We start from the raw sequence: 13,709 nt of genomic DNA, 5'->3' as shown, positions 1-13,709 counted from the left end.
GGCAGACAAAAAGGCAACAACAAATCAAGAGGTGGCAGGCAAAGCGGCCACGGCAAATCGAGAGACGGTAGGCAAAGCGGCAACAGCAAATCGAGGGACAGGAAATCAAGGGACAGCAGTCAAAGCGGCCACAGCAAATTGAGAGACAGCAAATTGAGGGACAGTAGGCAAAGTGGCAACAGCAAATCGAGGGACCGCAGGCAAAGCAGCAACAGCAGATCGAGGGACAGCAGGCAAAGCGGCAACAGCAGATCGAGGGACAGCAGGCAAAGCGGCAACAGCAAATCGAGAGACGGCAGGCAAAGCGGCAACAGCAAATCGAGGGACCGCAGGCAAAGAGGCAACTGCAAATCGAGGGACGGTAGGCAAAGCGGCAACAGCAAATCGAGGGACCGCAGGCAAAGCGGCAACAGCAAATCGCGGGAAAGCAAATCAAGAGACGGCAGGCCAAGAGCCAACAGCAAATTGAGGGACAGCAGGCAAAGGGGCAACAGCAAATCAAGGGACTGCAGGCGAAGAGCCAACAGCAAATCACGAGACAGAAATCAAAGCAACCACAGCAACTCGAAATAAAGCAAGCAAAGCGGCAACTGCAAATCAAGGGACAGCAAATCAAGAGACAGCAGGCAAAGTGGCCACAGCAAATTGAGAGAGCAGGCAAAACGGCAAGAACAAATCGAGAGACAGCAGGCAAAGCGGCCACAGCAAATCGAGAGACAGCAGACAAAGCGGCCACAGCAAATCGAGGGGCATCAGGCAAAGCGGCAACATCAAATTCAGGGACATTGGGCAAAGTGGCCACAGCCAATCGAGGGACAGCAAATCAAGAGACATCAGGCAAAGCGGCCACAGCAAATCGAGTGACTGTAGGCAAAGCGACCACAGCAAATCATGAGATGGCAGACAAAAAGGCAACAACAAATCAAGAAGCGGCAGGCAAAGCGGCCACAGCAAATTGACACACAGCAGGCAAAGTGGCCACAGCAAATCGAGGGACAGTAAATTAAGGGACAGTAGGAAAAGTGGCAACAGCAAATCGAGAGACAGCAGGCAAAGCGGCCACAGCAAATTGAGAGACAGCAGGCAAAGCGGCCACAGGAAATCGAGGGACAGCAGGCAAAGCGGCCACAGGAAATCGAGGGACAGCAGGCAAAGCGGCCACAGGAAATCGAGGGACAGCAGGCAAAGCGGCCACAGGAAATCGAGGGACAGCAAGCAAAGCGGCAACTGCAAATCGAGGGACGGCAGGCAAAGCGTCCACAGCAAATCGAGAGACAGCAGGCAAAGCGGCCACAGGAAATCGAGGGACAGCAAGCAAAGCGGCAACTGCAAATCGAGGGACAGCAAGCAAAGCGGCAACAGCAAATCGAGGGACAGCAGGCAAAGCCGTGACAAGTCAAGGGACAGCAAATCGAGGGACAGCAGGAAAAGCGGCCACAGGAAATCGAGGGACAGCAGGAAAAGTGGCCACAGCAAATCGAGGGACAGCAGGCAAAGCGTCAACAGAAAATCGAGAGACAGCGGGAAAAGCAGCTACAGCAAATCGAGGGACAGCAGGCAAAGCGGCAACAGCAAATTGAGGGAAAGCAAACTGAGAGGCGGCCAGAAAAGCGGCAACGGAAAATCGAGAGGCGGCAGGCAAAGTGGCCACAGCTAATTGAGGGACAGCAGGCAAAGCGGCCGAGGCAAATTGAGGGACAGCAAATCGAGGGAAAGCAGCAACAGCAAATCGAGAGAATGCAGGCAAAACTGCCACGGCAAATCGAGGGACAGCAGGCAAAGCGGCCACAGCAAATCGAGAGACAGCAGGCAAAGCGTCCACAGCAAATCGAGAGACGGCAGGCAAAGCGGCCACAGGAAATCAAGGGACGGTAGGCAAAGTGGCCACAGCAAATCGAGACACAGCAGGAAAAGCGGCAACAGCAAATCGAGAGACTGCAATTCGAGAGACAGCAGTCAAAGTGGCCACAGCAAATCGAGACACAGCAGGAAACGCGTCCACAGCAAATCGAGGGACGGCAGGAAAAGCGGCCACAGCAAATTGAGAGACGGCAGGCAAAGCGGCAACAGCAGATCAAGGGACAGCAGGCAAAGCGGCAACAGCAGATCGAGGGACAGCAGGCAAAGCGGCAACAGAAAAGTCGAGAGACAGCGGGAAAAGCAGCCAGAGCAAATCGAGAGAAGGCAGGCAAAGCGGCCAAAGCAAATTGAGAGATAGCAAATTGTTGGACAGCAAGCAAAGAGGCCACAGCAAATCGAAAGACTGCAAATCGAGAGACAAGAAGCAAAGCAGCTACAGCAAATCGAGGGACAGCAGGCAAAGCGGCAACAGCAAATTGAGGGAAAGCAAACTGAGAGGTGGCCGGAAAAGCAGCAACGGAAAATCGAGAGGCGGCAGGCAAAGTGGCCACAGCTAATCGAGGGACAGCAGGCAAAGCGGCCACAGTAAATCGAGAGACGGCAGGCAAAGCGGCCACAGCAAATCGAGGGACGGCAGGCAAAGCAGCTACAGCAAATCGAGGGGCATCAGGCAAAGCGGCAACAGCAAATCGAGAAACATTGCGCAAAGCGGTCACAGCAAATCAAGGGACAGCAAATTAAGAGACATCAGGCAAAGCGGCCACAGCGAACCGAGAGACATCAGGCAAAGCGGCCACAGCAAATCGAGGGACGGGAGACAAAGCGGCAACAGGAATTCGAGGGACAGCAGGCAAAGCGGCAACAGCAAATCAAGGGACAGCAAATTAAGAGACATCAGGCAAAGTGGCCACAGCTAATCGAGGGACGGCAGGCAAAGCGGCCACAGCAAATCGAGGGACGGCAGGCAAAGCGACAACAGCAAATCGAGGGACGGTAGGCAAAGCGGCAACAGCAAATCGAGGGACAGGAAATCAAGGGACAGCAATCAAAGTGGCCACAGCAAATTGAGAGACAGCAAATTGAGGGACAGTAGGCAAAGTGGCAACAGCAAATCGAGGGACCGCAGGCAAAGCAGCAACAGCAGATCGAGGGACAGCAGGCAAAGCGGCAACAGCAAATCGAGAGACGGCAGGCAAAGCGGCAACAGCAAATCGAGGGACGGCAGGCAAAGAGGCAACTGCAAATTGAGGGACGGTAGGCAAAGCGGCAACAGCAAATCGAGGGACCGCAGGCAAAGCGGCAACTGCAAATCGAGGGACAGCACGTAAAGTGGCAACAACAAATCGAGGAACAGCAGGCAAAGCGGCCACAGCAAATCGCGGGAAAGCAAATCAAGAGACGGCAGGCCAAGAGCCAACAGCAAATTGAGGGACAGCAGGCAAAGGGGCAACAGCAAATCAAGGGACTGCAGGCGAAGAGCCAACAGCAAATCACGAGACAGAAAGCAAAGCAACCACAGCAACTCGAAATAAAGCAAGCGAAGAGGCAACTGCAAATCGAGGGACAGCAAATCAAGAGACAGCAGGCAAAGCGGCCACAGCAAATTGAGAGAGCAGGCAAAACGGCAAGAACAAATCGAGAGACAGCAGGCAAAGCGGCCACAGCAAATCGAGAGACAGCAGACAAAGCAGCAACAGCAAATCGAGGGGCATCAGGCAAAGCGGCAACATCAAATTCAGGGACATTGGGCAAAGTGGCCACAGCCAATCGAGGGACAGCAAATCAAGAGACATCCGGCAAAGCGGCCACAGCAAATCGAGTGACTGTAGGCAAAGCGACCACAGCAAATCATGAGATGGCAGACAAAATGGCAACAACAAATCAAGAAGCGGCAGGCAAAGCGGCCACAGCAAATTGAGAGAGCAGGCAAAACGGCAAGAACAAATCGAGAGACAGCAGGCAAAGCGGCCACAGCAAATCGAGAGACAGCAGACAAAGCGGCAACAGCAAATCGAGGGGCATCAGGCAAAGCGGCAACATCAAATTCATGGACATTGGGCAAAGTGGCCACAGCCAATCGAGGGACAGCAAATCAAGAGACATCAGGCAAAGCGGCCACAGCAAATCGAGTGACTGTAGGCAAAGCGACCACAGCAAATCATGAGATGGCAGACAAAAAGGCAACAACAAATCAAGAAGCGGCAGGCAAAGCGGCCACAGCAAATCGACACACAGCAGGCAAAGTGGCAACAGCAAATCGAGAGACAGCAGGCAAAGCGGCCACAGCAAATTGAGAGATAGCAGGCAAAGCGGCCACAGGAAATCGAGGGACAGCAGGCAAAGCGGCCACAGGAAATCGAGGGACAGCAAGCAAAGCGGCAACTGCAAATCGAGGGACGGCAGGCAAAGCGTCCACAGCAAATCGAGAGACAGCAGGCAAAGCGGCCACAGGAAATCGAGGGACAGCAAGCAAAGCGGCAACTGCAAATCGAGGGACAGCAAGCAAAGCGGCAACTGCAAATAGAGGGACATCAGGCAAAGCGGCAACTGCAGATAGACGGACATCAGGCAAAGTGGCAACAGCAAATCGAGGGACAGCAGGCAAAGCCGTGACAAGTCAAGGGACAGCAAATCGAGGGACAGCAGGAAAAGCGGCCACAGCAAATCGAGGGACAGCAGGCAAAGCGCCAACAGAAAATCGAGAGACAGCGGGAAAAGCAGCAACAGCAAATTGAGGGACGGCAGGCAAAGCGGCAACAGCAAATCGAGGGGCATCAGGCAAAGCGGCAACATCAAATCGAGGGACATTGGGCAAAGCGGCCACAGCAAATCGAGGGACAGGAAATCGAGAGACAGCAGGCAAAGCAGCCACAGGAAATCGAGGGACAGCAAGCAAAGCGGCCACAGCAAATCGAGGGACAGCAGTCAAAGTGGCCACAGCAAATCGAGGGACGGTAGGCAAAGTGGCCACAGTAAATCAAGGGACAGCAGGCAAAGCGGCCACAGCAAATCGAGAGACAGCAGGCAAAGCGGCCACAGGAAATCGAGGGACGGTAGGCAAAGTGGCCACAGGAAATCGAGGGACGGCAGGCAAAGCGGCAACAGCAAATCGAGGGCCAGCAAAACAAGGGACACCAGGCAAAGTGGCCACAGCGAATCGGGAAACTTCAGGCATAACGGCCACACCAAATCGAGGGACAGCAGGCGAAGTGGCAACAGAAAAGTCGAGAGACAGCGGGAAAAGCAGCCAGAGCAAATCGAGAGAAGGCAGGCAAAGCGGCCAAAGCAAATCGAGGGATAGCAAATTGATGGACAGCAAGCAAAGAGGCCACAGCAAATCGAAAGACTGCAAATCGAGAGACAAGAAGCAAAGCAGCTACAGCAAATCGAGGGACAGCAGGCAAAGCGGCAACAGCAAATTGAGGGAAAGCAAACTGAGAGGCGGCCAGAAAAGCGGCAACGGAAAATCGAGAGGTGGCAGGCAAAGTGGCCACAGCTAATTGAGGGACAGCCGGCAAAGCGGCCGAAGCAAATTGAAGGACAGCAAATCGAGGGATAGCAGGGAAAGCGTCCACAGCAAATCGAGAGACGGCAGGCAAAACTGCCACGGCAAATCGAGGGACAGCAGGCAAAGCGGCCACAGCAAATCGAGAGACAGCAGGCAAAGCGTCCACAGCAAATCGAGAGACGGCAGGCAAAGCGTCCACAGCAAATCGAGAGACGGCAGGCAAAGCGGCCACAGGAAATCGAGGGACGGTAAGCAAAGTGGCCACAGCAAATCGAGACACAGCAGGAAAAGCGGCAACAGCAAATCGAGAGACTGCAATTCGAGAGACGGCAGGCAAAGCGGCCACAGCAAATCAAGGGACAGCAAATTAAGAGACATCAGGCAAAGCGGCCACAGCGAACCGAGAGACATCAGGGCAAATCAAGAGAAGGCAGGCAAAGCAGCCATAGCAAATCAGGGGACAGCAAATCGAGGGATAGCAAATTGAGAGACAGCAGGCAAAGCGACAACAGAAAATCGAGGGGCAGCAAATCGAGAGACAGCAGATAAAGCGGCAACAACAAATCGAGGGACAGCAAATCGAGGGACAGCAGGCAAAGCGGCCACAGCAAATCAAGGGATGACAGGCAAAGCGGCAGAAGCAAATCGAGAGACAGCAAATCGAGAGACAGCAAATCGAGAGACAGCAAATCGAGTGACAGCAAATCGAGAGACAGCAGGCAAAGCGACAACAGAAAATCGAGGGGCAGCAAATCGAGAGAGAGCAGATAAAGCGGCAACAACAAATCGAGAGACAGCAGGCAATGCGGCAACAGCAAATCGAGGGACACAAATCGAGAGACAGCAGATAAAGCGGCCACAGCAAATCGAGAGACGGCAGGCAAAGCGGCAACAGCAAATCGACAGATGGCAGGCAAAGCGGCAACAGCAAATCGAGAGATGGCAGGCAAAGCGGCAACAGCAAATCGAGGGACAGCAGGCAAAGCGGCCACGGCAAATCGAGAGAAGGCAGGCAAAGCAGCCACGGCAAATCGAGAGAAGGCAGGCAAAGCAGCCACAGCAAAATGAGGGATGGCATACCGAGAGGCGGCAGGCAAAGTGGCCAGGGCAAATCAAGAGAAGGCAGGCAAAGCAGCCACAGCAAATCAAGAGACAGCAAATCGAGGGAAAGCAAATTGAGAGACAGCAGGCAAAGGGACAACAGGAAATCGAGGTGCAGCAAATCGAGAGACAGCAGATAAAGCGGCAACAACAAATCGAGAGACAGCAGGCAATGCGGCAACAACAAATCGAGGGACAGCAAATCGAGGGACAGCAGGCAAAGCGACCACAGCAAATCAAGGGATGACAGGCAAAATGGCAGAAGCAAATCGAGAGATAGCAAATCGAGAGATAGCAAATTGGGAGACAGCAGGCAAAACGACAACAGAAAATCGAGGGGCAGCAAATCGAGAGACAGCAGATAAAGCGGCCACAGCAAATCGAGAGACAGCAGGCAAAGCGGCAACAGCAAATCGAGAGACGGCTGACAGAGCGGCAACAGCAAATCGAGAGACGGCTGGCAAAGCGGCAACAGCAAATCGAGAGACGGCTGGCAAAGCGGCAACAGCAAATCGAGAGACAGCAGGCAAAGCGGCAACAGCAAATCGAGAGACGGCAGGCAAAGCGGCAACAGCAAATTGAGAGATGGCTGGCAAAGCGGCCACAGCAAATCGAGAGACGGCAGGCAAAGCGGCCACAGCAAATCGAGAGACGGCAGGCAAAGCGGCCACAGCAAATCGAGAGACGGCAGGCAAAGTGGCAACAGCAAATCGAGAGACGGCTGGCAAAGCGGCCAAAGCAAATCGAGGGACAGCAGGCAAAGCGGCCGAAGCAAATTGAGGGACAGCAAATCGAGGGACAGCAGGGAAAGCACCAACAGCAAATCGAGAGACGGCAGGCAAAACTGCCACGGCAAATCAAGGGACAGCAGGGAAAGCAGCAACAGCAAATCGAGAGACGGCAGGCAAAACTGCCACGGCAAATCGAGGGACAGCAGGGAAAGCAGCAACAGCAAATCGAGAGACGGCAGGCAAAACTGCCACGGCAAATCGAGGGACGGCAGGCAAAGCAGCAACAGCAAATCGAGAGACGGCAGGCAAAACTGCCACGGCAAATCGAGGGAGAGGAAATCAAGGGACAGCTGTCAAAGCGGCCACAGCAAATCGAGAGACAGCAAATTGAGGGACAGCAGGAAAAGTGGCCACAACAAATCGAGAGACAACAGGCAAAGCAGCCACAGGAAATCGAGAGACAGCAGTCAAAGTGGCCACAGCAAATCGAGACACAGCAGGAAAAGCGTCCACAGCAAATCGAGAGACGGCAGGCAAAGCGGCCACAGGAAATCGAGGGACGGCAGGAAAAGCGGCCACAGCAAATTGAGAGACGGCAGGCAAAGCGGCAACAGCAGATCAAGGGACAGCAGGCAAAGCGGCAACAGCAGATCGAGGGACAGCAGGCAAAGCGGCAACAGCAGATCGAGGGCCAGCAAAACAAGGGACACCAGGCAAAGTGGCCACAGCGAATCGGGAAACTTCAGGCATAATGGCCACACCAAATCGAGGGACAGCAGGCAAAGCGGCAACAGAAAAGTCGAGAGACAGCGGGAAAAGCAGCCAGAGCAAATCGATAGAAGGCAGGCAAAGCGGCCAAAGCAAACCGAGGGATAGCAAATTGTTGGACAGCAAGCAAAGAAGCCACAGCAAATCGAAAGACTGCAAATCGAGAGACAAGAAGCAAAGCAGCTACAGCAAATCGAGGGACAGCAGGCAAAGCGGCAACAGCAAATTGAGGGAAAGCAAACTGAGAGGTGGCCGGAAAAGCGGCAACGGAAAATCGAGAGGCGGCAGGCAAAGTGGCCACAGCTAATTGAGGGACAGCAGGCAAAGCGGCCGAAGCAAATTGAGGGACAGCAAATCGAGGGACAGCAGGGAAAGCAGCAACAGCAAATCGAGAGACGGCAGGCAAAACTGCCACGGCAAATCGAGGGACGGCAGGCAAAGCAGCAACAGCAAATCGAGAGACGGCAGGCAAAACTGCCACGGCAAATCGAGGGAGAGGAAATCAAGGGACAGCTGTCAAAGCGGCCACAGCAAATCGAGAGACAGCAAATTGAGGGACAGCAGGAAAAGTGGCCACAACAAATCGAGAGACAGCAAGCAAAGCAGCCACAGGAAATCGAGGGACAGCAAGCAAAGCAGCAACAGCAAATCGAGGGACAGCAGGCAAAGCGGCAACAGCAAATTGAGAGACAGCTGGCAAAGCGGCTACAGCAAATCGAGAGACAGCAGGCAAAGCGGCCACGGCAAATCGAGAGACAGCAGGCAAAGCAGCCACAGCAAATCGAGAGACGGCAGGCAAAGCGTCCACAGGAAATCACGGGACTGCAGGCAAAGAGCCAACAGCAAATCACGAGACAGAAAGTAAAGCAACCACAGCAACTTGAAATAAAGCAAGCAAAGCGGCAACTGCAAATCAAGGGACAGCAAATCGAGAGACAGCTGGCAAAGTGGCCACAGTAAATCGAGAGAGCAGGCAAAACGGCAAGAACAAATCGAGGGACAGCAGGCAAAGCGGCCACCGCAAATTGAGGGACAGCAGGCAAAGCCGCGACAAGTCGAGGAACAGCAAATCGAGGGACAGGAAATCAAGGGTCAGCAGTAAAAGTGGCCACAGCAAATCGAGACACAGCAGGAAAAGTGGCCACAGCAAATCGAGGGACAGCAGGCAAAGCGTCCGCAGCAAATCGAGAGACAGCAGGCAAAGCGGCCACAGGAAATCAAGGGACGGTAGGCAAAGTGGCCACAGGAAATCGAGAGACGGCAGGCAAAGTGGCCACAGCAAATCGAGGGACAGCAGGCAAAGAGGCAACAGCAAATCGAGAGACAGCAGGCAAAGTGGCCACAGCAAATCGAGGGACAGGAGATCAAGGGACAGCAGTCAAAGTGGCCACAGCAAATCGAGAGACAGCAGGAAAAGCGGCCACAGGAAATCGAGGGACGGTAGGCAAAGTGGCCACAGCAAATCGAGACACAGCAGGAAAAGCAGCAACAGCAAATCGAGGGACAGCAGGCAAAGCGGCAACAGCAAATCGAGAGACAGCAGGCAAAGCGTCCACAGCAAATCGAGAGACGGCAGGCAAAGCGGCCACAGGAAATCGAGGGACGGCAGGCAAAGCGGCAACAGCAGATCAAGGGACAGCAGGCAAAGCGGCAACAGCAGATCGAGGGACAGCGGGCAAAGCGGCAACAGCAGATCGAGGGACAGCAGGCAAAGCGGCAACAGCAGATCGAGGGACAGCAGGCAAAGCGTCCACAGCAAATCGAGAGACAGCAGGCAAAGCGGCCACAGGAAATCGAGGTACGGTAGGCAAAGTGGCCACAGGAAATCGATGGACGGCAGGCAAAGTGGCCACAGGAAATCGAGAGACGGCAGGCAAAGTGGCCACAGCAAATCGAGGGACAGCAGGCAAAGAGGCAACAGCAAATCGAGAGACAGCAGGCAAAGTGGCCGCAGCAAATCGAGGGACAGGAGATCAAGGGACAGCAGTCAAAGTGGCCACAGCAAATCGAGAGACAGCAGGAAAAGCGGCCACAGGAAATCGAGGGACGGTAGGCAAAGTGGCCACAGCAAATTGAGACACAGCAGGAAAAGCGGCAACAGCAAATCGAGGGACAGCAGGCAAAGCGGCAACAGCAAATCGAGAGACAGCAGGCAAAGCGGCAACAGCAAATCGAGAGACAGCAGGCAAAGCGGCAACAGCAAATCGAGAGACAGCAGGCAAAGCGTCCACAGCAAATCGAGAGATGGCAGGCAAAGCGGCCACAGGAAATCGAGGGACGGCAGGCAAAGCGGCAACAGCAGATCGAGGGACAGCAGGCAAAGCGGCAACAGCAGATCAAGGGACAGCAGGCAAAGCGTCCACAGCAAATTGAGAGACAGCAGGCAAAGCGGCCACAGGAAATCGAGGGACGGTAGGCAAAGTGGCCACAGGAAATCGAGAGACGGCAGGCAAAGTGGCCACAGCAAATCGACACACAGCAGGCAAAGTGGCCACAGGAAATCGAGAGACAGCAGGCAAAGCGGCCACAGGAAATCGAGGGATAGCAGGCAAAGAGGCAACAGCAAATCAAGAGACAGCAGGCAAAGTGGCCACAGCAAATCGAGGGACAGGAGATCAAGGGACAGCAGTCAAAGTGGCCACAGCAAATCGAGAGACAGCAGGAAAAGCGGCCACAGGAAATCGAGGGACGGTAGGCAAAGTGGCCACAGCAAATCGAGACACAGCAGGAAAAGCGGCAACAGCAAATCGAGGGACAGCAGGCAAAGCAGCTACAGCAAATCGAGGGGCATCAGGCAAAGCGGCAACAGCAAATCGAGAAACATTGCGCAAAGCGGTCACAGCAAATCAAGGGACGGGACACAAAGCGGCAACAGGAATTCGAGGGACAGCAGGCAAAGCGGCAACAGCAAATCAAGGGACAGCAGGCAAAGCAGCAACAGGAAATCTAGGGACGGCAGGCAAAGCGGCCACAGCAAATCAAGGGACAGCAGGCAAAGCAGCCACAGCAAATCTAGGGATGGCAGGCAAAGCGGCCACAGCAAATCGAGGGACAGCAGGCAAAGCGGCAACAGCAAATCGAGGGACAGCAGGCAAAGCGGCAACAGCAAATCGAGGGACGGCAGGCAAAGCGGCAACAGCAAATCGAGAGACGGCAGGCAAAGCAGCAACAGCAAATCGAGAGACGGCAGGCAAAGCAGCTACAGCAAATCTAGGGGCATCAGGCAAAGCGGCAACAGCAAATCGAGAAACATTGCGCAAAGCGGTCACAGCAAATCAAGGGACAGCAAATTAAGAGACATCAGGCAAAGCGGCCACAGCGAACTGAGAGACATCAGGCAAAGCGGCCACAGCAAATCGAGGGACGGGAGACAAAGCGGCAACAGGAATTCGAGGGACAGCAGGCAAAGCGGCAACAGCAAATCAAGGGACAGCAGGCAAAGCAGCAACAGCAAATCGAGGGACGGCAGGCAAAGCGGCCACAGCAAATCGAGGGACAGCAGGCAAAGCGGCAACAGAAAATCAAGGGACAGCAGGCAAAGCAGCAACAGCAAATCGAGGGACAGCAGGCAAAGCGGCCACGGCAAATCGAGGGACGGCAGGCAAAGCGGCCACAGCAAATCGAGGGACGGGAGCCAAAGCGGCAACAGGAATTCGAGGGACAGCAGGCAAAGCAGCAACTGCAAATCGAGGGACGGCAGGCAAAGCGGCCACAGCAAATCGAGGGACAGCAGGCAAAGCGACAACAGCAAATCGAGGGACAGCAGGCAAAGCGACAACAGCAAATCGAGGGACGGCAGGCAAAGCGGCAACAGCAAATCAAGAGACGGCAGGCAAAGCGGCAACAGCAAATCGAGAGACGGCAGGCAAAGCGGCCACAGTAAATCGAGAGACGGCAGGCAAAGCGGCCACGGCAAATCGAGGGACGGCAGGCAAGGCGGCAACAACAAATCGAGGGACTGCAGGCAAAGAGGCCACAGTAAATCGAGAGACGGCAGGCAAAGCGGCCACAGTAAATCGAGAGACGGCAGGCAAAGCGGCCACAGCAAATCGAGAGACGGCAGGCAAAGCGGCCACAGTAAATCGAGAGACGGCAGGCAAAGCGGCCACGGCAAATCGAGGGACGGCAGGCAAAGCGGCAACAGCAAAATGAGGGACGGCAGGCAAAGCGGCAACAGCAAAATGAGGGACGGCATACCGAGAGGCGGCAGGCAAAGTGGCCAGGGCAAATCAAGAGAAGGCAGGCAAAGCAGCCACAGCAAATCAAGGGACAGCAAATCGAGGGATAGCAAATTGAGAGACAGCAGGCAAAGCGACAACAGAAAATCGAGGGGCAGCAAATCGAGAGACAGCAGATAAAGCGGCAACAACAAATCGAGGGACAGCAAATCGAGGGACAGCAGGCAAAGCGGCCACAGCAAATCAAGGGATGACAGGCAAATCGAGAGACAGCAAATCGAGAGACAGCAAATCGAGAGACAGCAAATCGAGAGACAGCAAATCGAGAGACAGCAAATCGAGAGACAGCAAATCGAGAGACAGCAGGCAAAGCGACAACAGAAAATCGAGGGGCAGCAAATCGAGAGACAGCAGATAAAGCGGCCACAGCAAATCGAGAGACGGCAGGCAAAGCGGCCACAGCAAATCGAGAGACGGCAGGCAAAGCGGCCACAGCAAATCGAGAGACGGCAGGCAAAGCGGCCACAGCAAATCGAGAGACGGCAGGCAAAGCGGCCACAGCAAATCGAGAGACGGCAGGCAAAGCGGCCACAGCAAATCGAGAGACGGCAGGCAAAGCGGCCACAGCAAATCGAGAGACGGCAGGCAAAGCGGCCACAGCAAATCGAGAGACGGCAGGCAAAGCGGCCACAGCAAATCGAGAGACGGCAGGCAAAGCGGCCACAGCAAATCGAGAGACGGCAGGCAAAGCGGCCACAGCAAATCGAGAGACGGCAGGCAAAGCGGCCACAGCAAATCGAGAGACGGCAGGCAAAGCGGCCACAGCAAATCGAGAGACGGCAGGCAAAGCGGCCACAGCAAATCGAGAGACGGCAGGCAAAGCGGCCACAGCAAATCGAGAGACGGCAGGCAAAGCGGCCACAGCAAATCGAGAGACGGCAGGCAAAGCGGCCACAGCAAATCGAGAGACGGCAGGCAAAGCGGCCACAGCAAATCAAGAGACGGCAGGCAAAGCAGCAACAGCAAATCGAGGGACGGCAGGCAAAGCGGCCACAGCAAATCGAGGGATAGCAGGCAAAGCAGCAACAGCAAATCGAGGGACGGCAGGCAAAGCAGCCACAGCAAATCGAGGGACAGCAGGCAAAGCGGCAACAGCAAATCGAGGGACGGCAGGCAAAGCGGCCACAGTAAATCGAGAGACGGCAGGCAAAGCGGCCACGGCAAATCGAGGGACAGCAGGCAAAGCGGCAACAGCAAATCGAGGGACGGCAGGCAAAGCGGCCACAGTAAATCGAGAGACGGCAGGCAAAGCGGCCACAGCAAATCGAGAGACGGCAGGCAAAGCGGCCACAGTAAATCGAGAGACGGCAGGCAAAGCGGCCACGGCAAACCGAGGGACAGCGGGCAAAGCGGCAACAGTAAAATGAGAGACGGCAGGCAAAGCGGCAACAGCAAAATGAGGGACGGCAGGCAAAGCAGCAACAGCAAAATGAGGGATGACATACCGAGAGGCGGCAGACAAAGTGGCCAGGGCAAATCGAGAGAAGGCAGGCAAAGCAGCCA

At 54.8% G+C, this 13,709-nt stretch overlaps 2 protein-coding genes across 4 annotated transcripts in view; both read right to left on the bottom strand.

Moving 5' to 3' along the window:
• The window catches only part of pacsin3 (protein kinase C and casein kinase substrate in neurons 3), a 164,348-nt gene that overhangs the window by 127,724 nt on the left and 22,915 nt on the right, over positions 1 to 13,709 (bottom strand). The window lies entirely within an intron of this gene.
• On the bottom strand, positions 9,061 to 9,558 carry LOC121282856 (keratin-associated protein 4-6-like; the record flags this gene model as incomplete). The annotated part of the gene is made up of 1 exon (XM_041196671.1): positions 9,061 to 9,558. A coding segment is annotated over one exon (498 nt), but the record flags the coding sequence as incomplete, so codon positions are not given.

Source organism: Carcharodon carcharias, chromosome 10 (genome assembly GCF_017639515.1).
Source record: "Carcharodon carcharias isolate sCarCar2 chromosome 10, sCarCar2.pri, whole genome shotgun sequence".
NCBI lineage: Eukaryota > Metazoa > Chordata > Chondrichthyes > Lamniformes > Lamnidae > Carcharodon > Carcharodon carcharias.
This window is presented reverse-complemented; position numbering and strand designations above follow the sequence as displayed.